The 25,415-nt window shown below is 50.9% G+C and overlaps 1 protein-coding gene across 1 annotated transcript in view; it reads right to left on the bottom strand.

The window, feature by feature from the left end:
- MDM4 (MDM4 regulator of p53) overlaps nucleotides 1-25,415 on the bottom strand; it is a 77,817-nt gene that overhangs the window by 31,335 nt on the left and 21,067 nt on the right. The window contains exon 3 of the mRNA XM_075335660.1: nucleotides 16,896-16,970. Coding sequence (XP_075191775.1) covers nucleotides 16,896-16,970 — 75 coding nt within the window. The remainder of the gene's footprint in view (nucleotides 1-16,895; nucleotides 16,971-25,415) is intronic.

Below are 25,415 nucleotides of genomic sequence, written 5' to 3'. Positions count from 1 at the left end.
AGCCCTGCATCCCCAACAGCCTGTCCTGTCAGCAATCACAGTACATAGCAGCACGCCAGGATCAGTTACGGTGCAATCACCGCTGCCCGGCAACTGTACTCACCCCATCCATCCCAGCGGGTGACAGGGGGAAAGTGGAGCACATCGCATACGCTGTGACCTCCACAAAGATGGAGTTGATCTCCATCCTCTGCTGTGATCTGGACAGCCCAGGGGGCTTCTCCAAATAATAGACACTGTTTGTGTTAAGTATAGGGTTGCAGTCCAATAACAGTCTTCTTTGTACAGAGGGCTGCCATAAAGGAAATTAGTAACATTACTCACAGCAATCCATGATGGCAGCCCCAAGCGCTTCAGTAAAACTAGTTAATTAAATAAAAAAAAAAAAAACTAAAACAGTGAGTTTAATTTTGTATAAAATACACTTTTTCATAATCACTATTAATACAAAAATTAAAAAAAAAAAAAAAAAACACCCTACCTTTAAACCTAATGTTTATAGGGGCTATATTCACACAGTTTTTCATGCTTTTTTTCTGCGGTAATTATCTTTTGCCAGAAAAAAAGCTGCATTTTTTGCGTCATTTGTTTACATTACACATTTAAATAAAATGAGTTTAATTCACCAAACATACAGCAAAAACGCTCTGTGTGAAAATAGCCTAAGAAACCTTTTTGAAGAGATTCTCTAGCGTGTGATTATTCTGGACCGGATATTTGTTCATTAGTACAGGCAATGTAACGTTCAAAATGTAAAACACATCAAGTGAAAGGTGAAAATACACGCCAAGCAGATAGTATACAAGTCCCAACAATAACAGAAGCGTGGGTGCTCTACTACGAACAGCAGCTGCTGTATTGGGAAATTCTCATCTACTCACTTATTGAATAATACAGGTATTTACTGGAGGTGGAACTGGACAGTTTTCTTCTCGAGAGTGAATCAAGTGATAACAGTTCTTTATATTGGCACGCTCTGAAGTGGATTTAACAATCCATTCAGAAGAACCTTGGGTTATACACTATTTTTTTCAAGGTTCTATCATCTGAGAAATGTAGTTTTCGTTCTCACCAATTCACTCACCACAAATCCTTTGATGACTTGCTGACGTCTGTTGCATGCTACCTAAATATGGTTTATACAGCAGCTACAGCCTATATCACTCTCTCCAATTGTAATCCTATATTAAGGTGATTTGGGGAGGGATTTAGGGGTTACAACAACAAGTTGCTCATGTAATTATTAACCACTTCCTGACCAGTTTTCCCTTTTTTTTTTGCAATTTAATTTTTCGTTCCAAAAGTCAAAACTATTTTTTTGTTTAAAGTTAATTTTGGTAGGACGACCTTTAGCTTTGAATGACACACACTTTGCCAATGTCCTGAATAATTAGAAATAAGATGTGGCACAATCGTCAGCCCATCTAACCTGCCCCCACCCCCCCAAACAAAAAAAAAAAAAAAAAAAAAAAAAAAAAACCAAACTCCCCCCTCCCCCAAGAGTTCTGACAAAATGGTTTTGATCCAGTGCATCCGAGGATGGTCCTATACAAACACACTGCAAAGAAGAGAAATCAGATGGTATTGGGATCGATCAGGCGGGGAAAGCCACAAAGGACCTGCTGCGCACTTCTCATCTGAGACACAGTGCCTGACCAGCTTTCCAAAGAATGTTTATCTTACAAAAGCTGCTGTGTTTTGGGCAAAAGTAAATTGAGTCTCTCACTGCATCACCCGTCACAGCCTCACATTCTCTGGACAGGAGAATCTTTTAGCTGCATAGAGATACATGCAACCGACCCGCTCCTGTCCGCAGAGTGTGAGGCCGTGACGGGTGATGCAATGAGAGACTCGCAAGTGTGACTCCGGCCTTATACACATCCCAAAAATCACAGAACAGTCTTGCCATTGCACTTACACCTGCAGCCGTGCTCAATCTCAGACGTCCCTTGCATCCTACCGCATACCTGCAGCCTGTTTTTATTAGGATACTTCAATAAAGAGTGTTTTAGGCTATGTGCGCATGATGCGGATTTACCATGGATTTTGCCACGGATTTGCTGTAGAAAATGTGGCTTAAATTGCTGCAGTCATTCCCCAGCAAATCCTATGGGTTTTATAAAACCACTGTGCACACACTTTTTTCATACCCGCGGAATTAATGAGCATGTCACTTTTCCGCAGGAATCTGCAGTTTTTGCGTACTTGCAGAAAACTGCGGCAAACAGCGGTAAAACCACATGCGAATTTCGTTGCCGTTTTGGTGCGTTTTTTTTTTACCGCGGGTGCTTGATTCTTTAAGAGGGTCCAGTTTTTTCTTAATAGTCACTTTCTAGTGCGCACATAGCCTTAAAGTTGGTAAGTGCGCCTTCATTCTTTCTTGTGGACTGCCGATATCTTATTTATACTAATTATCTCAAGATCAAAACTAAAGCTGCAATGTTGGTTTTGCTTTAAAAAGGTACCGTCACACAACGAGATCGCTAGCGAGATCGCAGCCGAGTCACGGTTTCTGTGACGCAGTAGCGATCCCGTTAGCGATCTCATTATGTGTGACACTTACCAGCGATCAGGCCCCTGCTGTGAGATCTCTAGTCGTTGCAGAACGGTCCAGGGCATTTTCTTCAAAGGCGATGTCCTGCTGGGCAGAACACATCGCTGTGTTTGACACTGTGTGACAGGGTCACAGTGACTGCTGAGATCGTTATACAGGTCGCTACTGTGCCCTGTATCGTTCCTGTATCGCAGGTAAGATCTGACTGTGTGACATCGCACCAGCGACCTCCCAGCGACTTACCTTCGATCCCTATCAGGTCGCATAGTTTTCGGGATCGCTGGCAAGTCGTTGTGTGTGACTGGGCCTTTAGTCAAAGAATCTTGGCCTAAACAAAACTGGGATTGCGACCGTACCAGTTATACTATACAGCTTGCATATACTTGGAGCACTTACTCCCATCCGTATAACTGTCTCTTTCGAAGCTATAGTACATCTAGAGCTGTGACCTTGGTCTTGTTTTAAGGCCACGGTACCTTGCTAAGAAACTGGACCCTGCCAAGACTGAGAAAGAATAGTTTGAAGTAACGCTCACCTTAACTTTAACTAGCTCTCATGTTATGATCCGGAACCATGGAAGACCACCATAAATCATTGGTAAAAGGTGACAAGAGCATTGACAACTAATCTGGCCGCCCTCCCCTTACTAACCATCAACACTAGAAGTAGCCGAGGGGTGAACTAACATCCTGTGCACCGCGAACCCAGCCAGAGAACTAGCTATCCTAAAGGAAGGCAAGATGAATAACTCTCTGCCTCAGAAAATAAAGAATAGCAAGCCCCCCACATTCAAAGACTGCGGTGATCTAGGAAAACACAATAGACAGACAGATGATAGGATTAGCAAAAGGAGAGGCCCTACTGACTAAACAGGACAGGATAGGAAAGGGACTGATTGTGGCCAGAGAAAAACCCTACAAAAAAATCCAAAAACCTGATAGTACAAAAATCCCACAGATCGCTAGATCTGAACTCAGTCCTATACCAGGCGCTCTTATCATACCAATGAACAGAAAGCAGGAACCATTACAATTCAAGAAGCAACAAAACACATTGACTTTTAGGAGCGATACTCCAAACATAGCTGCAGGGAACTTCCCAGCTAAGCAACTGAGAGGGAAGATCACTGCATGCAAATAAACTGACAACCACAATAAATGACAAACTCAGATAAGAGCAAAAAGAACCAAAACAAATAAAGAGCCAAGCACTTATCTGGGGAAGACGTGGTCTGGAGCAGGAGGAAGCAGGCTGGTAAACAAAGAACAGCTGACATCCGGCATAGCCTGCCAGCAGACCAGGGTTTAAAATAGTTAGAGAGTTAGCAATGGAAACGCCCATTGCTCAACACACCTGGTCTCTGTGCAAACCATTCCTGGCCACAAGAGGGAGACTCACTGCAGCAAAACCATAAATGACATTCACAACACTCTCACCTACCATAGCATAAATAAAAAAAGGTCAGTGGAGCCTCTGTTAGGAGTCTCGACACAGAAAATAGCCAGATATCCCTCCGGGAAGGACCCAGCCAAGGAGTGGCTCTTTTAAAAGGAGACCACCATAACCACCATATTAAAGGGAATGTATCGTCAGAAAAAAAAAAAAAATTTAATAACTGAAAAAATGTTAAGTAATAATATTTTAATGTTTTGTTTAAATATTTTTTTTTAATGAGCAAAATATAAAAAAAAAAAAAAATTAAAAAAAGTTTGCTATTTTCCACTGTTATACACTAGGGGGAGCAGCTTCTGAAATCCTACAGAAATCCAACTGTAGAAAAAGCTCCCATTACAGCTGCAGTAAAGTGGGCGGAGTCTGCTCTCCTGTGTGTGATATCACACCTCCCCCCTCCCAATCTGAGCGTTTACAACAGATAACAGAATGACATGTAGGGACATAGAGCCATTTTGTTGGTGACCAGAAATGTCTAAAGTGTCACCAAGGACAGCAGGCAGTATCACCCAGGATAGGATTAGATACACGGCTCAGCAGGCAGTATCACACGAGAGGATTAGATACACGGCTCAGCAGACAGTATCAGCGGTGACAGCGGCAGTAGTCCCATGCAGTGGCGCGCGCGCACACACACACACACACACACACACACACACACACACACACACACACACACACACACAGCGGTGGCTGGGGAGAGCAGAGGGAGGGGGTGTCATCGGAGACTAACGGGGGGAGGGGAGGGGGCCCGTACTCATATCCCGGCGGTTGACAGGGGTATAGTGGAGCAAATCGCATATGCTTGAGCTTCACAATGACGGCGCTGATCTCCTCCCTCTGCTGTGATCTGGACAGCCCAGGGGGCGCCCAGGGGACAGCCAGCTAGGGTAAAGCAGACAGCTGCAGCCTGCAAACAGCTGGCAGCTTTACCTTGGTGAGCCAATTTGGAGGGCACCCCAGGCTCTTTCATAATTATTTATAAATTTAAGAAAAAAAAAAAAAAAAGTGGGGTTCCCCCCAAATTGGTTCATCAGCCAAGGTAAAGCAGACAGCTGTGGTCTGGTATTTTCAAAGTGGGAAGGTCCATAGTTATTGGCCCTTCCCAGCCTAAACATAGCAGGCTGCAGCCACCCCAGAAGTGGCACATCCATTAGATGCGCCAATCCTGGCGATTCGTCCAAGCTCATCCCATTGCCCTGGTGCGGTGGCAAACAGGTTAATAAATGGGGTTGATACAAGATGTGTAATGTCACCTGGCGTCAAGCCCAGCAGTTAGTAATGTCATGGTGTATAAGATACTAGATATCACAAACTGTTAAAAAAAAAACAAACAAAAAAAACGGTCCCCTGTAATCCAATTTGGAGGTCCCACGACGACTCTGGACCTTCCAGAATATAGGTGAGGCACGCTCAGAACGTATCCCCCCCCATTTTCAAGGAGTCCAGACCCTCCATGTGAGTGCAAAGAATCTGCACCTACTCTCCCCAGATCCACAGGAGCAAACTGCATGCAGCCAGCACAGCTCTCAAGGCAGGAAGTTGAGCTGACAGCTGCTCTCTGCGCATGCAGCCACATCTGGTAAGGAGGAGGGATCAACGCAGCGCCAGGTAGAGGGAACACTGGGGGATGGGGGTTGACCTAGCTAGACCCAAAGAGGAGTTTTGTCGCATGTGTCATGGCACATGCGACAAAAATCAGAGTACAAGTGTGAAAGTGGGAGACGCGCTGATGTGCGCGCCGCCATCTTGGATGATCAGGAAGGATTTGGGGTTCGGGGGGGGGCACTTTGGAGACACCGAGAGACCGGTAGAGGAGATTTATCTCCCAGTTGACATGTTTGATCATGCCAGGTGAGAGATGAATCATTTTTTACCGGCGCTGTCATTTACAGTACCGGTGATCACAAGACCGCGGACCGGAAAAACCGTCCTGAATCACTATCTCCAGGATTCTCAGCTACCCCCCCGTAGCTGAAATCCCAGCTATTTCTTCGCTGGGGGGGTGCTAGTCATTTTTTGGCAGAGCGTCTCAAAACGTCGGTACAGAACAAGTACCCGAAAATTCCGACGTTTTGAGACAGACTGTCGTTATGGGGTTAAAACATCTCCAGAATCCAACTGTTTATCAACTTTGAAACTACAAAACCCTTAGTCATATTTATAATCATCTGGACTACTGCAACTCTTTACTGATCGGTGTCCCTCTAAGAAAAATTTTCTCCTCCAAATCTGTCCTGAATGCAGCAGCCAGGGTCGTATTACTGTCCAGCTGCTTCACCAATGCCTCCACATTGTGACAGTCACTGCACTGGCTGCCCATCATCTATAGAATACAATACAAACATTTCTCTCACCCATAAAGCTCTCCACAGTTCTGCACCACCCTATATCTCATCTATCACCATACCTGTCCTCTCTGTTCTGCAAAAGGATCTTAGACTAACATCCCCTATAATCTGAACCTCACAACTCCGTCTCCCAGGACACTTCTCATGCTGCACCAGTTTTCTAGAATGCACTACCCCAAATGATGTGACTAACATCTAGCCCCCATGTCCTTAAGCACACTATAACCTCTTACTGGGTACATCATGGATCAGGTCAGGTTAATTCCTGTCTGCTGCTGGCGGCAGGGATCGCTGCACAAGTCAGCTGATTTGAACAGCTGACATGTGCGGCTATCAGGTACGAGCGGATTCGCTACCCACTTGTGCTTGTTAACCCCTTACAGCAAGATGTGAAAATGTCACAGCTCGCTGTACATGCTGGCTGCGGTAAGCACTGTAAGTACTTACCCAGCTCTATCGTAAGTCACGTGATGTGATCGTATGGATCCGATGGTAGCACAGGGTCATGTGATGACTCCTGTAGCTATCAGGAGTCAGTTCCTCTTACAGCCGGCAGAGGGCCATCTGTCAGAGGAGAGCTACTTTTGTGCAGAACAGAGCAATGCTGCTCTGATCTACAAGAAAGAATGAGTGATCAGACTGCTGATCGTTATAGCCCCGTAAATTACAGCCCCCTAGGTGGACTACACTGTGTTCCAAATTATGCAAAAAATATTTCTAATTTTCCTAAATTAACTTTATGAATTGCAGTCAGTTATTTTCAAGTCATCCACTATTCGAGTATAATTGAAATGTTTTTGATCAAACTGCCTATGAAAACCGTATATTTTTAAAAATAACACTCAAAATGCATGGTCCAAATTATGATGCACAGCAGTTTTCAACCTCTTTATTTTTAAAAACAAAACTGTCAATTGTGAAATTCTAAGCATTATCAGCTTATTACAAAATTAAATCAGTTTTCAAGTCAAAACTTAATTCTAGGTGATGTCACATTTGCACATAGGACCGCTTGTTTGAAAGAAACTTCTGAACTCTCGTGTCCATTGAATTTGTCAGTTTTTGGATGATTTGTGCTTCAATTGTTTTGCATGTGGACAGAATACCCTCCCAGAGCTGTTCCTTAGATGTGAACTGCCTCCTGCCATCATAGACACTCTTTTTGATGATGCTCCAGAGGTTCTCAATGGGGTTGAGGTCAGGGGAAGATGGTGGCCACACCATAAGTTTGTCCTCTTTTATGCCCATAGCAGCCAGAGAGGCACGTGTTATTTGCAGCATGAGACGGTGCATTATCATGCATGAAAATGATCTTGCTGCGGAATGCACGGTTTTTCTTCCTGAACCATGGCAGGAAGTGTTGTCTTAGATTATGGAGTTCATCTTTACCCTTTCAGGGATCCTAAAGGGGCCGACAATCTCTCTCCCCATGATTCCAGCCCAAAACATTACTCCACCTCCTCCTTTTTGGCGCCTTAGCCGTGTTTTCATGGAGTGGCCATCAACCAGCCATCCTCCACTCCACCCATCTGGACCATCGAGTGTTGCACAGCATTCATCAGTGAACAGTTTGGAAGTCAGTCTTCATGTATCGTTTGGCCCACTGGAGCCATTTCTGCTTGTGTGCAGTGGATAGAGGGGGTCAACAGGATGGCTTACGCACACCTGCAATCCTCTGAAGGACCCTGCATCTTGTTGTTGGGGCAACGTTTTGTCTGCTGCCATGACAAGGCATTTTAGCAGCTGCTCTTTTAACCTGACGCAATTGCCTGTTGGAAAGAGTCCTCAATTTCTCCTTATCAGCACGCACACGCGTGCTGTGAATCAGCTACATACTTCTTGATTGTGATGATCACGATGAAGTGTCTTGGCAATATTGATTGTAGCCATGCCTTGACCTAAATACTCCACAATTTGTTGCTTCTCAGCAGCCGACATCCTTTTTCTTTCCCATTTTGGCAAAAGACTAAATTACTTACCGGTAATGGGATTTTCCTGAGTCCACGACAGCACCCACGAGAGAGGGATCCGCCCCCTTCAGGACAGGAAACCTACAGATAAAAAAGGGGCGGTCCCCCTCCCTCATCAGTTGGTTGCAGAGAAACGGGAGAGGAACTGCCAATGAATTAATACACAAAACAGACGAATCCCATGACACCGAATGGTGAACAAACAAACAAGAAAGGGCATGGGTGTAAAGGGTGCTGTCGTGGACTCAGGAAAATCCCATTACCGGTAAGTAATTTAGTCTTTTCCTTTCGTCACGACAGCACCCACGAGAGACTTAGAGAGAATACACTCAGAGGGTGGGATAACCGCGTGAAGGGCCAAGCCTCCAACGGAAGACATGGAAGAACAAAGGCCAACCGGCAGAGCCCGGAAAAGGCGGACGAAGAGGACCAGGGCGCAGCCGTACAAAAAACGTCGATGGAGACACCGGCCACAGCCACCCAAGGGGGAGGCCACCGCCCAGGAGAAGGATCTGTCACCGAGGAGGCCAGAGGAACTTGCTTCACCACACACGAGATGGAAACAGCATCCCACAGCCATCGGGACAAGGGACGCCACGCCACGCGAGGACCACAGCCGGAATCCTGAAAGACAAAGAACAAAGACCAACCCCGCCGCCAAGGGGCCGACTGAGCGACAGGCTAGGACAGAGCCGCCCCCCCCCCGATCAGGCAGCGAAATGAAGGAATGGAGAAAGCACCCAGCGCGGGAAAAAACCCGGACGCCACCCCAACAAGACACCCTGCTCGGCAGGAGAACAACCGGAACACCCCAAGGAAGGGAGGACCAACGGAGAGGGCCGGACGGGCGCGAACACGCCCGGCAGAAGCAAGGGCGACCAAGGAGACAGAGGAACAGGGACAGCACCGCACCGGATGAGGAGGAGAAGAGAGGGCATCGTGACCACAGCAGGGGAGGAAGCAGGAAGGGAGGCAAGGAAAAGCATCCACAGCCGACCAAGGGCAAGTGGGGAGGGGCCATCAACCATGCAGCAAGGATGGGATGGCAGGAAAGTCCGTCAAAAGGCACGCCGGCAAGCGGGTCCCGTGACGCGGCGAGGAAGGAAAGACACAGGGACAGGAGGGTCGGCCGGGACAGAAGACCCCAGGGGCCCAGGACAGGCACGCGACGCAGGAGGGAGAACGAGGGATGCCCGGGCCCGAAGGGAGCAGGAAGGAACACCGGAGCCAGGCCCTCCCGCTGCCCCGAGAGAGGGAGCCGCCCCGAGAGGACAGGAACCCAGTCCGAAGAAAAGGGCGGCACAACACCCCCCCCCCCATGCCGGGACGCAAGACCAGAGACTCAGAGGCGAAGCAGGAAGCCCGAGGCGCCAGGCCAGGAGGAAGGCCAGGGAGGCGCAAGGCAGGAGTGCCGCAAGGAGCAAGCACAAAAGCGCAAGGCCTAGAGACGCAGGACCAGAAACACAGGCCCACACGTCCAGGAGGCCCCGAGGCACAGAGACCAAGAGGTCAAGAGGGCCAAGCGGCACAAGGGCCAAGCGGCACAGAGGCACGCGGCCAGGAAGCACAAGACACAGACACCGGCCACACAGAGGCCACAGGGGCCGCACACCGGCCACAGGGGCCACAGGGGCCGCACACCGGCCACAGGGGCCGCACACCGGCCACAGGGGCCGCACACCGGCCACAGGGGCCGCACACCGGCCACAGGGGCCGCACACCGGCCACAGGGGCCGCACACCGGCCACAGGGGCCGCACACCGGCCGCACACGCCACAGGGGCCGCACACCGGCCGCACACGCCACAGGGGCCGCACACCGGCCGCACACGCCACAGGGGCCGCACACCGGCCGCACACGCCACAGGGGCCGCACACCGGCCGCACACGCCACAGGGGCCGCACACCGGCCGCACACGCCACAGGGGCCGCACACCGGCCACAGAGGCCACAGGGGCCGCACACCGGCCACAGAGGCCACAGGGGCCGCACACCGGCCACAGAGGCCACAGGGGCCGCACACCGGCCACAGAGGCCACAGGGGCCGCACACCGGCCACAGAGGCCACAGGGGCCGCACACCGGCCACAGGGGCCGCACACCGGCCGCACACGCCACAGGGGCCGCACACCGGCCGCACACGCCACAGGGGCCGCACACCGGCCGCACACGCCACAGGGGCCGCACACCGGCCGCACACGCCACAGGGGCCGCACACCGGCCGCACACGCCACAGGGGCCGCACACCGGCCACAGAGGCCACAGGGGCCGCACACCGGCCACAGAGGCCACAGGGGCCGCACACCGGCCACAGAGGCCACAGGGGCCGCACACCGGCCACAGAGGCCACAGGGGCCGCACACCGGCCACAGAGGCCACAGGGGCCGCACACCGGCCACAGAGGCCGCACACCGGCCACAGAGGCCGCACACCGGCCACAGAGGCCACAGGGGCCGCACACCGGCCACAGAGGCCACAGGGGCCGCACACCGGCCACAGAGGCCACAGGGGCCGCACACCGGCCACAGAGGCCACAGGGGCCGCACACCGGCCACAGAGGCCACAGGGGCCGCACACCGGCCACAGAGGCCACAGGGGCCGCACACCGGCCACAGAGGCCACAGGGGCCGCACACCGGCCACAGAGGCCACAGGGGCCGCACACCGGCCACAGAGGCCGCACACCGGCCGCACACCGGCCACAGGGGCCGCACACCGGCCACAGAGGCCACAGGGGCCGCACACCGGCCACAGAGGCCACAGGGGCCGCACACCGGCCACAGAGGCCACAGGGGCCGCACACCGGCCACAGAGGCCACAGGGGCCGCACACCGGCCACAGAGGCCACAGGGGCCGCACACCGGCCACAGAGGCCACAGGGGCCGCACACCGGCCACAGAGGCCACAGGGGCCGCACACCGGCCACAGAGGCCACAGGGGCCGCACACCGGCCACAGAGGCCACAGGGGCCGCACACCGGCCACAGAGGCCACAGGGGCCAGGAGGCCACAGAGGCCACAGGGGCCAGGAGGCCACAGGGGCCAGGAGGCCAGGAGGCCACAGGGGCCAGGAGGCCACAGAGGCCACAGGGGCCAGGAGGCCACAGAGGCCACAGGGGCCAGGAGGCCACAGGGGCCAGGAGGCCACAGAGGCCACAGGGGCCAGGAGTCCACAAGGGCCACAGGGGCCAGGAGGCCACAGAGGCCAGGAGTCCACAGGGGTCACAGGGGCCGGGCCACAGAGGCCAGAAAGGCCCCGAGGCCACAGAGGCCAGGAGACCACAGGGGCCAGGAGGCCCAGCCACCGTCCATGCGGCAGAATCCAGCTCCAAAGGCCCGCTCCCGGGCCTGAAGCAATGCACCGACCCCGGACGGGCGGCAGGGGGAGGGCAGGCAGAGACTCCTTGATGATCCTCCGTGCACTGCCGGGTCACCGACGAGGAGACAGAGCGCGGACGCGGCCCCGGACACAACGCACACGCCGTGCAGCCGGAAGGCGCAGCCCGCCACACAGGGAGAGGCGCCGGCCTCCGTGCACTGCCGGCGACAGACAGCAACTTACCGACCATGCCGCGTCCGGCTCAGGAAGGAGGGGTCCACGGGCTTCACCAGGAACCTTCCCGGTCCACTGCCCCGGAAGCACTCCTGTGCACTTCCGGGACACGGCAGCAGAGAGCGCGCGCTGACGCGGCAGGGCCCCCCCTGCCGCGCACGAGCGGAAGAAGTAGGCACGCGCATGTGCAGGCGTCATTTCCCTGGAGGCAAAGCCGGACCAAAGGAAAGAGGACGAGGTGCACCGTAGGACGGAGTCCACGAGGGGAGCTCCACCGACCGTGCTTCTGGACCCTGAGCTCCGCCATTCCCTCGGAGACCACACGGACTCAACCGGACCCAGGTACTGTAGGTTCCTCTCCATGCAGGACAGGAAACCAACTGATGAGGGAGGGGGACCGCCCCTTTTTTATCTGTAGGTTTCCTGTCCTGAAGGGGGCGGATCCCTCTCTCGTAGGTGCTGTCGTGACGAAAGGAAAAATGTAGTCTGCTTAATAATATGGAACAGCCTTCTTAAGTTGTCTGGCCTTTATTTGGACACACCTGCCAAACTAATGTGCACAGGTATCTGCAATTGCCTTCAGTGATATAAAGAGCCCTGACACATCACCATCAATGAGTATAAATGACAAATCAAAACATTTCTAACCTCATCACTCCTAAACTCTTTTTGCATAATAATTTGGAACACCATGTAGTAAGATGAAACACAAATTAACAAATTTAAAAAAAAAAAAAAAAAAAAAAAACACCTTAAAAAGTTCAAATCACCCCCCATTTCTCCCCATTGAAAAGTAAAGGGTTACAAGAACACACACATTTGGTATCGTTGCGTTCCGAAATGCCCGATTAAAATATAAAATCAATTAATCTTATCGGTAAACGGCGTAGCGAAAAAAAAAGTCCAAACGCCAAAATTACGTTTTTTTGATCGCCACAAATTTTGACCAAAATGAGATAACAGTCGATCAAAACAGCACTTCTGCGCAAAAATGGTACTATTAAAAACGTCACCTCGAGACGCAAAAAATAAGCTGTCACTGAGCCATTGATCCCGAAAAATGAGAATGCTATGAATCACGGAAAATGGTACAAAAAGTGCGCTTTTTTTGGACAAACTTCTGAATTATTTTTAACCCCTTAGATCAGGGGTGGGGAACCTTTTTTCTGCCGGGGCCATTTGGAAATTTCTACCAAACTTCGGAGGCCGAAAAAAAATTATCAACTTGAAAATTACCCTAATATATTTGATCAAACAATTAATTCACCCCTACACCACTATTGTGGTGGCTGGAGCTGCTTCTCTTTGGTGTGGCTGTGATGTTGGGTGATATTGAGCATGTTGCTTCTCAACTGCTTTTCCAGGTTTGTATCGGTATGGAGAGCAGTCAACATAGGAGACACATACATCACAAAAAGGGGCATATATACCCATCACAGGAGGGGCTGGGGGCATATATACCCATCACAGGAGGGGCTGGGGGCTTGGACATCACTGGCGGGCATGAACAGGACTAGAGATGGAATGGGAGGGTGGGGCGGGGCTCACAGCACCGTGGGAGGCAGGGGGCTCACAGCACCGCGAGAGGCATGTACAAGTGGGAGGCCAGTAAACCTTCTGCTCCTCTTCTTCTGTGGGGCCGGGGAATGAAGCGCATCTCACGCTTACCTCGCCTACAAAGTAAGACGTCAGCACGCTGGCACAGGCCACAAGGCTGAGGACCTAATGGTACGCACCTTCACACCTTGTGATTTAAAGGACCAGTAGCCCAGGAGGCTGCATAAAAAGTCAATCGGGGGCAGCATATGGTGTGCGGGTCGGAGGTTCCCCACCCCTGCCGTAGATAAAAGTAAACCTAAGTGAGGCATCACACCGACACATCAGTTTTACCATATAGTAAACCCTGAATAAACTATCCCAAAAACAGTCATGGAATCACACTTTTTTTTGCAATTTTTTTTGCTGTTTTCCAGTACAGTATATGGCAGTGTTTCTCAACTCCAATCCTCAAGACCCACCAACAGATCATGTTTTCAGGTTTTACTCAATAGTAGACAGGAAATAATTCCATCACCTGTGTAACATTAAGGAAATCCTGAAAACCTGACTGAGGAAAACCTGATCTGTTGGTGGGTCTTGAGGACTGGAGTTGAGAAACACTGGTATATGGTATTCTGCCAGAATGATAGGTTTAATGGTGGGTCAATGAGATCTGGTGAGTTGCATAAACTTCCAGGTGAAAGCTAACTGTACCTTGACTGGTTCCATGTTGAAACCCTCATAGCCATAGTTAACCCTAGGTTCCACCTGGTGCAGGACAATGCTGAGCCTCACCTTGCCAGACTAACTTGTCAGTCCCTGGATGACAAAAGGCATTGATGCCACTGACTAGCCAACACATTCCCTAGACCCAAACCCCATAACGATCTTCTGAGATTATCAGTGCATCTGAAGCCACCAAGAAGCACCACAGACTGTCAAGGAGCTCAATACCCTGGTCCAGATCGCAAAGGACACCATTCACACTAGTGTCACATTAGGAGTTACAGTTCTGAAATTCATTCAGATTAAAACCAATTGCAATTTCAGTATTTTATTTAGATTTGTAGTCCAATTTCTAATCCAGCCTTGAATTGGCAGATTTCAATTTCAAGTGACATTTGATTCTTTATTTTGTTCTCAGCAAATTATACAATTTGTATTAGAAAAAATTCTCAACTTGAATCTATAATTCAGTAAGATTTTATTTTACATCACCAATCGTGTGGGTTGTTTGGAGGGGTTATTTCATCCCTGGAGGGGAAATGTCTGTTCCCTCCTGTATTAATACTTACCACGAGCTATCACTTTAAGGCTACGAGAGCCTTGTTGTGAGTATCAATGTCTTATATTGAGAAGGGACGTCCGACTGACCCAGAAAAAAAAAACCAAAAAAACCCACACAAATCCACGTAAATTACAACTAGAAGAACTGGACCGGAACATGGCCCCAAGAACAGAAGAGGACAGCAGTTGGAAGATTTTACTGCATGCATAGAAAAGACAAGGATACAAAAAAAAAAAAAAACACAGCAGTGGAATTTTAAAGTGAATCAGTCACCAGTTTTTGCTGAGCCACGTGGGAGCAGCGTATTGTACGGGCCAAGATCCCGAGTCCATTGGTGTGTCATTAGGCTTCTTGCAATAGTTCTGATAAAAATCGGTGGATCTGCTGCAGCTCTGCTAGTCCTAAATCACGTGTACACAGCTTTCAGTCTGCATTACTCATAGGCAGAAATCTGTCAGTGTTGAGGGCAGACTTATATAGAGCTCATTAATATGGACGACAAGATGGCAGGAGGGTTTACTACTTTCAATGATTATCTCTTGCTGATAAAAATGCTTATTGAAACTATCAGAGCTTCTTCCCCCTATATCATGCTTCTCTTAGATGAGGTACAAAAAACCTAGTCAGGTTTTCCTATTCCGTTAAAAATACCCGGTCACTTAAAAAAAAAAAAAAACAACCTGCAGACATAGGGTTAATCTGAAATTAAATAGTGTTCCGATGCTGCCTGACCCCCTTACTGAATCCGTGAGAAAATTAATTTATTGGGATGTGCATGGAGAGGCTACAGTTACCACTCACCATATTGAGAATGCCAGCTGTAAGCACACCCTGGCACTATGACAGCCAACTCTGCAGCCCATCTGGGCAATCCTACTGCCAGGGTGCATTTACAGATGCTGTTCCCAATATAGTTGCTTTATGCAGTGCATGCTCACCTTGGCTGACGTGCACTAGGTTGCCATGGTCACGCGTTCTCCGATGTCCCGCTCACCATCTGGTAATATGACACCGCCCCCAATGCTTCCAGTGCACAGCATCGCTGACGTGAGCATCACGTAATGCCGGTCATAAGGAGAGGATAAATCGCTTACTTGACACCCCTTAGCTGCACCCCATGGAGAAGCCGATGATCCAAACTCCTACCTTTTATTGGTGTATACTTGTGCTGTTGCTATTTTATGGTACTAACTCCATCTGCACCTATCTGTGCATCTCCGTGTTTTGTCCATTACTTAGGGTATGTGCCCACGATCAGGATTCACTGCGTCCTAGATGCAGTGGGTCCTGACCTGCGGGGCCACGAGTCTCCTCCGCAGGAGACCGCAGCTGCTCGTACCCACGATCTGGGCTCAGTGCACTTGGTCTTTCACTTGTGTTCTCCCTACAGAGGACGCATGTGAATCCGCAAACAATCAATATGCTGCGGTCTAGAAAGACGCACCACAGATCAGTGTTTGCTGCAGAAATAACAAGCATAGTGGGCACAGGGTTTCTAGAAATCCATCCACTATGCTTGTACTGCACAACACAGCGCTTAGGACGCACCAAAAACACGCTACATCCAAAACACTGCAAACACTGATCGTGGGAACGCTGCCTTATCTCAATGTTGGTAACAACACACACACACACACACACACACACACAAACGTAAATACAGTGGTGCATTTTTCCACCATGGATTTTAGGCCATAACCTATTCTCCTGTATTGTATTGTGGTACCCTGTAGAAGTGGGGTTCTTTGTTGCTGCTCCCAGTTTTATATCTTTGGACAGTTTTTACTTTGTCCCAGTAAAGATCATCATTTTGACTTTGGGTCAGTGTAGTAGATGGTGAGCTCCATTAACTTACAAAACCCACCACCAGGCTTCAATCTACCAAGGAAAACATGGGTTACTCTAAATCGTATTAGAACAAATTTTGGTGTCTTTGCAGATTGTATGCATAAGTGGGGGAAAATTTCACTCTCCGACCTGTGACTGAATGTGCGCACTTCACTGGGTTTTAACAGATGCGATTTGCAACATGCCACTGACATTACAACGCAAGGAACATAGACAGGAAAAGTGGTTTTAAAAAAAAAAAAAAAAAAAAGTAAAAACAAATCTTTTGAAAGAAAACTCATTTTGGATAAGGAATCACAGGTCAAGCTATGAAGACTAGAAGGAGTAGAGATAGAACAAATCACCTGTTTTATGGTAAACGTATCTCCTTTTGCCCCGGCTATGTGCAGAAGCTTCAGTAGAGCTGGTTGTGGTCGTACCTAAAACGGGCAAAAAAAAAAAAAAAAAAAATATATACTTGTAGGTCACCTTGAAATGGAATTGTGGGTGAAGTGGTGCTGAAAACTATACATTCTCTAATGCTGGATTATTTCACATTAAACGTCTAACACACAAGTGACAATAAATAAATACATGTTTATGCTTATTTGTTGTTGCCATTTCATTTCTGTAATATTAAGAAACATCTTAAATAAAGAATTTACAAAAAAAAAAATAATTTGATCATGGCATGATTTTTCCTAGATACATGGCCAATTTACTGTTATTAACTATAATGTTTTTATGAAACCATTTTCCTTTACCTCTGAGCACAGGTATCCAATACCGGCTGGTGTATTTTATAAGATATTAAATGGTCTTACTTTGCCTTGAATGGGATTTCCCATTTTCGGAAAAAAACTTCCGTACCCAATGCAGAACCCAAAAAAAGAAAATAAAATCTAAGGGTATATGCACAAGACATCTTTCAGGCAGATTCACACTGTAACCCGCCTAAATACAAAACCAGAGAGGTGCACCGCCTAATAACGAGACACAGATCCGGAGCGCCCGCACCAGATCCAGGATATGCAACGCTTCCTCAAGCGATGAACAGGAGCCGGACAAAAGGAAGGCAGGAAAATTGCCCCGGATAAGGTGGAAGCAGTAACCACCTTAGGGAAAAAGAAGGGAATTTTGTTTACTTACCGTAAATTCCTTTTCTTCTAGCTCTAATTGGGAGACCCAGACAATCGGGTGTATAGGCTATGCCTCCGGAGGCCGCACAAAGTATTACACTTAAAAGTGTTAAGCCCCTCCCCTTCTGCCTATACACCCCCCGTGCTCCCACGGGCTCCTCAGTTTTGGTGCAAAAGCAAGAAGGAGGAAAAAGAATTATAAACTGGTTTAAAGTAACTTCAATCCGAAGGAATATCGGAGAACTGAAACCATTCAACATGAACAACATGTGTACACAAAAAAACAGGGGCGGGTGCTGGGTCTCCCAATTAGAGCTAGAAGAAAAGGAATTTACGGTAAGTAAACAAAATTCCCTTCTTCTTTGTCGCTCTATTGGGAGACCCAGACAATTGGGATGTCCAAAAGCAGTCCCTGGGTGGGTAAAATAATACCTCGTAAGAGAGCCGTAAAACGGCCTCTTCCTACAGGTGGGCAACCGCCGCCTGAAGGACTCGCCTACCTAGGCTGGCATCCGCCGAAGCATAGGTATGCACCTGATAGTGCTTCGTGAAAGTGTGCAGGCTCGACCAGGTAGCCGCCTGACACACCTGCTGAGCCGTAGCCTGGTGCCTCAAAGCCCAGGACGCGCCCACGGCTCTGGTAGAATGGGCCTTCAGCCCTGAGGGAACCGGAAGCCCAGCCGAACGTTAAGCTTCGATAATTGGCTCCTTGATCCACCGAGCCAGGGTTGATTTGGAAGCCTGTGACCCTTTACGCTGGCCAGCGACAAGGACAAAGAGTGCATCCGAGTGGCGCAGGGGCGCCGTACGAGAAATGTAGAGTCTGAGTGCTCTCACCAGATCTAACAAGTGCAAATCCTTTTCACATTGGTGAACTGGATGAGGACAAAAAGAAGGCAAGGAGATATCCTGATTGAGATGAAAGGGGGATACCACCTTAGGGAGAAATTCCGGAACCGGACGCAGAACCACCTTGTCCTGGTGAAACACCAGGAAAGGAGTTTTGCATGACAGCGCTGCTAGCTCAGACACTCTCCGAAGTGAAGTGACTGCTACTAGAAAAACCACTTTCTGCGAAAGGCGTGAGAGAGAAATATCCCTCATTGGCTCGAATGGTGGTTTCTGAAGAACCATCAGCACCCTGTTCAGATCCCAGGGTTCTAACGGCCGCTTGTAAGGAGGGACGATGTGACAAACCCCCTGCAGGAACGTGCGTACCTGTGGAAGTCTGGCTAGGCGCTTCTGGAAAAACACAGAGAGCGCTGCGACTTGTCCCTTAAGGGAGCCGAGCGACAAACCCTTTTCCAGTCCAGATTGAAGGAAGGACAGAAAAGTGGGCAAGGCAAAAGGCCAGGGAGAAATACCCTGAGTAGAGCACCACGACAGGAAAATTTTCCACGTCCTGTGGTAGATCTTGGCGGACGTTGGTTTCCTAGCTTGTCTCATAGTGGCAATGACGTCTTGAGATAACCCTGAAGACGCTAGGATCCAGGACTCAATGGCCACACAGTCAGGTTGAGGGCCGCAGAATTCAGATGGAAAAACGGCCCTTGAGATAGCAAGTCTGGTCGGTCTGGTAGTGCCCACGGTTGGCCGACCGTGAGATGCCACAGATCCGGGTACCACGACCGCCTCGGCCAGTCTGGAGCGACGAGGATGACGCGGCGGCAGTCGGCCCTGATCTTGCGTAACACTCTGGGCAACAGTGCCAGCGGAGGAAACACATAAGGGAGTTGAAACTGCGACCAATCCTGAACTAAGGCGTCTGCCGCCAGAGTTCTGGGATCTTGAGACCGTGCCATGAACGCCGGTACCTTGTTGTTGTGCCGGGACGCCATGAGGTCGACGTCCGGCACCCCCCAGCGGCAACAGATCTCCTGAAACACGTCCGGGTGAAGGGACCATTCCCCTGCGTCCATGCCCTGGCGACTGAGATAATCTGCTTCCCAGTTTTCCACGCCTGGAATGTGAACTGCAGAGATGTTGGAGGCCGTGGCTTCCACCCACATCAAAATCCGCCGGACTTCCTGGAAGGCTTGCCGACTGCGTGTGCCGCCTTGGTGGTTGATGTATGCTACCGCTGTGGAATTGTCCGACTGAATTCTGATCTGCTTGCCTTCCAGCCACTGCTGGAACGCTTTCAGGGCAAGATACACTGCCCGTATTTCCAGAACATTGATTTGAAGCGAGGACTCTTGCTGGGTCCACGTACCCTGAGCCCTGTGGTGGAGAAAAACCGCTCCCCACCCTGACAGACTCGCGTCCGTCGTGACCACCTCCCAGGATGGGGGTAGGAAGGATTTCCCTTTCGATAATGAAGTGGGAAGAAGCCACCACCGAAGGGAAGCTTTGGTCGCCTGCGAGAGGGAGACGTTCCTGTCGAGGGACGTCGGCTTCCTGTCCCATTTGCGTAGGATGTCCCATTGAAGAGGACGCAGGTGAAACTGCGCGAAAGGAACTGCCTCCATTGCTGCCACCATCTTCCCCAGGAAGTGCATGAGGCGCCTCAAGGTGTGTGACCGACCTTGAAGGAGAGATTGTACCCCTGTCTGTAGTGACCGCTGCTTGATCAGCGGAAGCTTCACTATCGCTGAGAGGGTATGAAACTCCATGCCAAGGTATGTCAGCGATTGGGCCGGTGTCAGATTTGACTTTGGAAAATTGATGATCCACCCGAAACTCTGGAGAGTCTCCAGGGTAGCGTCGAGGCTGTGTTGGCATGCCTCTAGAGAGGGTGCCTTGATCAACAGATCATCCAAGTACGGGATCACCGAGTGACCCTGAGAGTGGAGGACCGCTACTACAGTAGCCATAACCTTGGTGAAAACCCGTGGGGCTGTTGCCAGGCCGAACGGCAGTGCCACGAACTGCAGGTGTTCGTTTCCTATGGCGAAGCGCAAGAAGCGCTGGTGCTCTGGAGCAATCGGTACGTGGAGATAAGCATCTTTGATATCGATCGATGCAAGGAAATCTCCTTGGGACATTGAGGCGATGACGGAGCGGAGGGATTCCATCCGGAACCGCCTGGTCTTTACGTGTTTGTTGAGAAGTTTCAGGTCCAGGACAGGTCGGAAAGACCCGTCCTTCTTTGGGACCACAAACAAGTTGGAGTAAAAACCGTGGCCCTGTTGCTGAAGAGGAACAGGGACCACCACTCCTTCTGCCTTCAGAATGCCCAGCGCCTGCAGAAGAGCCTCGGCTCGCTCGGGAGGCGGGGATGACCTGAAGAATCGAGTCGGGGGACGAGAGGTGAACTCTATCTTGTAACCGTGAGACAGAATGTCTCTCACCCAACGGTCTTTTACCCGTGGCAGCCAGGTGTCGCAAAAGCGGGAGAGCCTGCCACCGACCGAGGATGCGGAGTGAGGATGCCGAAAGTCATGAGGAAGCCGCTTTGGTAGCGGCACCTCCGGTGGTCTTTTTAGGACGTGACTTAGACCGCCATGCATCAGAGTTCCTTTGATCTTTCTGAGGCCTTTTGGACGAGGAGAATTGGGACCTGCCCGCGCCCCGAAAGGACCGAAACCTCGACTGCCCCTTCCTCTGTTGGGGTATGTTCGGTTTGGGCTGGGGTAAGGATGTATCCTTTCCCTTGGATTGTTTGATGATTTCATCCAAACGCTCGCCAAACAATCGGTCGCCAGAAATTGGCAAACTGGTTAAGCGCTTTTTGGAAACAGAATCTGCCTTCCATTCCCGTAGCCACAAGGCCCTGCGGAGTACCACCGAATTGGCGGCTGCAACCGCCGTACGGCTCGCAGAGTCCAGGACAGCATTAATAGCGTAAGACGCAAATGCCGACGTCTGAGAGGTTATGGACGCCACCTGTGGCGCGGACGTGCGTGTGGCTGCGTCAATTTGCGCTTGACCTGCTGAGATAGCTTGTAGCGCCCATACGGCTGCGAATGCTGGGGCAAAAGAAGCGCCGATAGCTTCATAGATGGATTTCAACCAGAGCTCCATCTGCCTGTCAGTGGCATCTTTGAGTGAAGCCCCATCTTCCACTGCAAGTATGGATCTAGCTGCCAGTCTGGAGATTGGAGGATCCACTTTGGGACACTGAGCCAAACTTTTGACCACGTCAGGGGGAAAGGGATAACGTGTATCCTTAAGGCGCTTAGAAAAACGCTTATCTGGACAAGCATGGTGATTCTGGACTGCCTCTCTGAAGTCAGAGTGGTCCAGAAACATACTCTTTGTACGCTTGGGAAACCTGAAACGGAATTTCTCCTGCTGGGAAGCTGACTCCTCCACCGGAGGAGCTGAGGGAGAAATATCCAACATACGATTGATGGACGCAATAAGGTCGTTCACTATGGCGTCCCCGTCCGGAGTATCAAGATTGAGAGCGGCCTCAGGATCAGAATCCTGATCAGCTGTCTCCGCATCATCAACCAGAGCTTCCCCCCTCTGAGACCCTGCACAATATGATGATGTCGAGGGAAAATCTAAGCGAGCTCGCTTAGTCGGTCTGGGGCCGGGGTCTGTGTCAGAACCCTCAGCTTGGGATCCATGAGATACCCCGGGAGGACATTGTTGGTCCACCTGAGGTGGGCCAGGGAACAAAGATTCAACAGAGTCCCTGTGCTGAGATACCGGCCTGGACTGCAAGGCTTCTAGTATCTTAGCCATAGTCTCAGAGAGTTTTGCAAACTCCGTCCCTGTCACCTGAACAGTGTTAGCAGGTGGCTCCCCCTGGGCCCCCCCTAGCAGAGGCTCTGGCTGAGCAAGTGCCACAGGGGCCGAACAGTGCACACAATGAGGGTCAGTGGAACCTGTCGGTAGCGGGGTCGTACATGCGGCGCAGGCAACATAATAAGCCTGTGTTTTGGCACCCCTGCCTTTCGTGGGCGCCATGCTATTATCTTCCCTGAGCAACACAATAGGGTATATAGCCAGAAATCAACTGTGCACTATACAGTGTAAAATAAACATATAATGTTACACTACTGCACAATGGGGCTAGCACCACAGGTGCTGCTTACCACCCGCTTAAAGCGGTTGTGAGGCCACTAGAGTCCCTGCCTGGGTCTCCCAGACTTTGTCCCCCTCTGCAGCGTCCGAGGAGCTGACAGGAATGCGTCCTGAGGAGAGGAGGGAGCCGTGGGCGTGACCCAGAAAGAGCGGGAACTGGTGCCTGCACTGTGCACAGTGAGGGGAGTGGAGTATGCAAAGCATGCTCCAGCCCTCAGTGCTGCTCGTTCTGAGCAGCGTCCCGCCCTTCCCCTGCCTGTCAGGGCTGGGGGCGGGAGGAAAGGAACTAGGCCGCAAAAAGCCGGGGACTCTAGTAATAAACGCGGCCGCCGTAAAAGCGCAGCCGGCGTGGAAGTCCCTGGCGCACTACAAGTCCCAGCCGCGCCGCAGTGTTTCCATGGCAGCGGCGGTAAGTGCGGCAGTCCCTATACATAAACACACTCAGCAACGCTGAGTGTGTAATGGCACATATTAACCCGGTCAGCGCCGCGGTCCCCGATGCACTAGCACACCCAGCAAAGCTGGAGTGTTGCTGTGCGCGGTCCCCACCGGGATACAGAGTACCTCTAAGTAGCAGGGCCATGTCCCTGAACGATACCCGGCTCCTATCCAGCAGGCTCCACAGGAGTTGTGGATGAAGCGCGGTCTCAGTGCCTGGAGACCGATAGGATCCCACTTCCACCAGAGCCCTGAGGGGGATGGGGAAGGAAAGCAGCATGTGGGCTCCAGCCTCCGTACCCGCAATGGATACCTCAACCTTACAACACCACCGACAAGAGTGGGGTGAGAAGGGAGCATGCTGGGGGCCCTATATGGGCCCACTTTTCTTCCATCCGACATGGTCAGCAGCTGCTGCTGACCAATCTGTGGAGCTGTGCGTGCGTGTCTGACCTCCTTCGCACAAAGCAAAAAACTGAGGAGCCCGTGGGAGCACGGGGGGTGTATAGGCAGAAGGGGAGGGGCTTAACACTTTTGAGTGTAATACTTTGTGCGGCCTCCGGAGGCATAGCCTATACACCCGATTGTCTGGGTCTCCCAATAGAGCGACAAAGAAAGTCCGGAGTCGGACGAAGACCACCTTGTCTTGATGCAAAAGACCAAAAAAAGGGGGTGACTCCGAGAGAGTGCAGCCAGAACTCTCTGGCGGGAAATTATAGCCACTAGAAAGAGTCTTTTCTGTGAAAGATGAAACAAAGAAACCTCCCCAAGAGGCGCAAAGGGGGGTTTACGGGAACCGGGAGGACCGGATTAAGGTCCCAGGTCTCCATATGTCGCCGGAAAGGCGGAATGATGTGAGATGCGCCCTTAAAGGAGCGCACCGGAGCCAGCCGGACGATACGCCGCTGGCACATACTGACAGAGCCGAGACCTGTCCCTTAATGAGGGATAGTCCTAGCTGTAGACCGGACTGTGGAAGGGACAGGAGGGTCGGCAAGGCCAAAAAGGTCAAAGGACACTTTGGAGCTCGAGTCATAGTGGAGATGACTTCAGGACGGATATCAGAAGTCGCCAAGATCCAGGACTCAAGAGCTACGCCGTCAATCTGAGAATCCAGAATTCTGACGGGAAAAAAACGGACCTCTTAAGAAAAGGTCTGAACGGTCCGGAAGATGCCATGGCAACCCAACGGACAGAAGGAGCAGGTCAGAGTACCAAGCCTGCTTGGGTCAGTCTGGAAGAATGACCCGACGGCCCCCTTTACCGATCTTGCGCAGGACTCTGGACAAGAGGTAGAGGGTGAAATTCGTAAAGAGACAAAGCTGGGATCAAACATGAACCAGTGTGTCTACCGCAAAACCTGAGGATTGTGGACCACGGTTGGACAGCTGAAATAGCCTGCCTCGTAGTTTTCACATCTAGGATGTGGACTGCGGATACGGTGGACTAGGAGTCCCTTGTCCACTGAAGAATGTTGAGCCGCCAAGATTGCCAGGCGGCTGAGTGTCCCGCCCTGGAAGCTGATGTAGGAAAACGCTGTCACGTTGTCAGACTGGACTCGAATGTGCCTAGCCGCCCACAGATGGTGAAGGCTTAGAGAGCTAGAAATACAGCTCTGATTTCCAGCACATTGATCCAGAGGGCTGATTCGGACAGAGTCCAAGCGCCCTGCGCTCCACGGTGGAGATATACTGCTCCCAAGGCGGATAGGCTTGCATCCTGGTGAGGATCACCCGGGACGGGCCAGAAAGGAGCGCCCCTGAGACAGAGTGGCCGAAGCCACCACTGAAACGAGCCCCTGGTCAGTGGCGAAGCCACCACCCCGTGGGAGGAGTGAGTTCGCTTGTACAGCGGAAAACATCCAGTCTCAGAGGACGCAGGAGAAACTGGGCAAGGAACCGCTTCCATTGACGCCCTGAGAACCTCTGGTTCGAAGTCAGAGTGGACTTGGACAGAAAGACAAGCCACCCGAATAGGTCAGAGTGGCGAGAGTGAGCGAAGCACTCTGCTAAGAGTCAGCACTGGATGAAGCCCCGACAAGAAGGCCGTCCAGGGCAAAAGATCACTGCCAAACCCTAGGGGGGCAGGACCCTAATCACAGCTGCCCCAATGAGAATACTCGAGGGGCCTTGGCTAACCCCAAGGGAAGAGCCACGAATTGGACCACTCCGATTGTCAAAACGTAGTCAACGCTGGTGTGAAACTGCGATTGACTCCTGCCGATAGGCATCTCTGATGCCGATGGCCGCTAGGGAATCTCCTTGGGTTCTTGATTGATCCGGTGAAAAAAAAACAACACACGGAACAAAACCGAGACTCCATGTGAAAACGCCA

This window comes from Anomaloglossus baeobatrachus, chromosome 2 (assembly GCF_048569485.1).
Source record: "Anomaloglossus baeobatrachus isolate aAnoBae1 chromosome 2, aAnoBae1.hap1, whole genome shotgun sequence".
Lineage (NCBI taxonomy): Eukaryota > Metazoa > Chordata > Amphibia > Anura > Aromobatidae > Anomaloglossus > Anomaloglossus baeobatrachus.
This window is presented reverse-complemented; position numbering and strand designations above follow the sequence as displayed.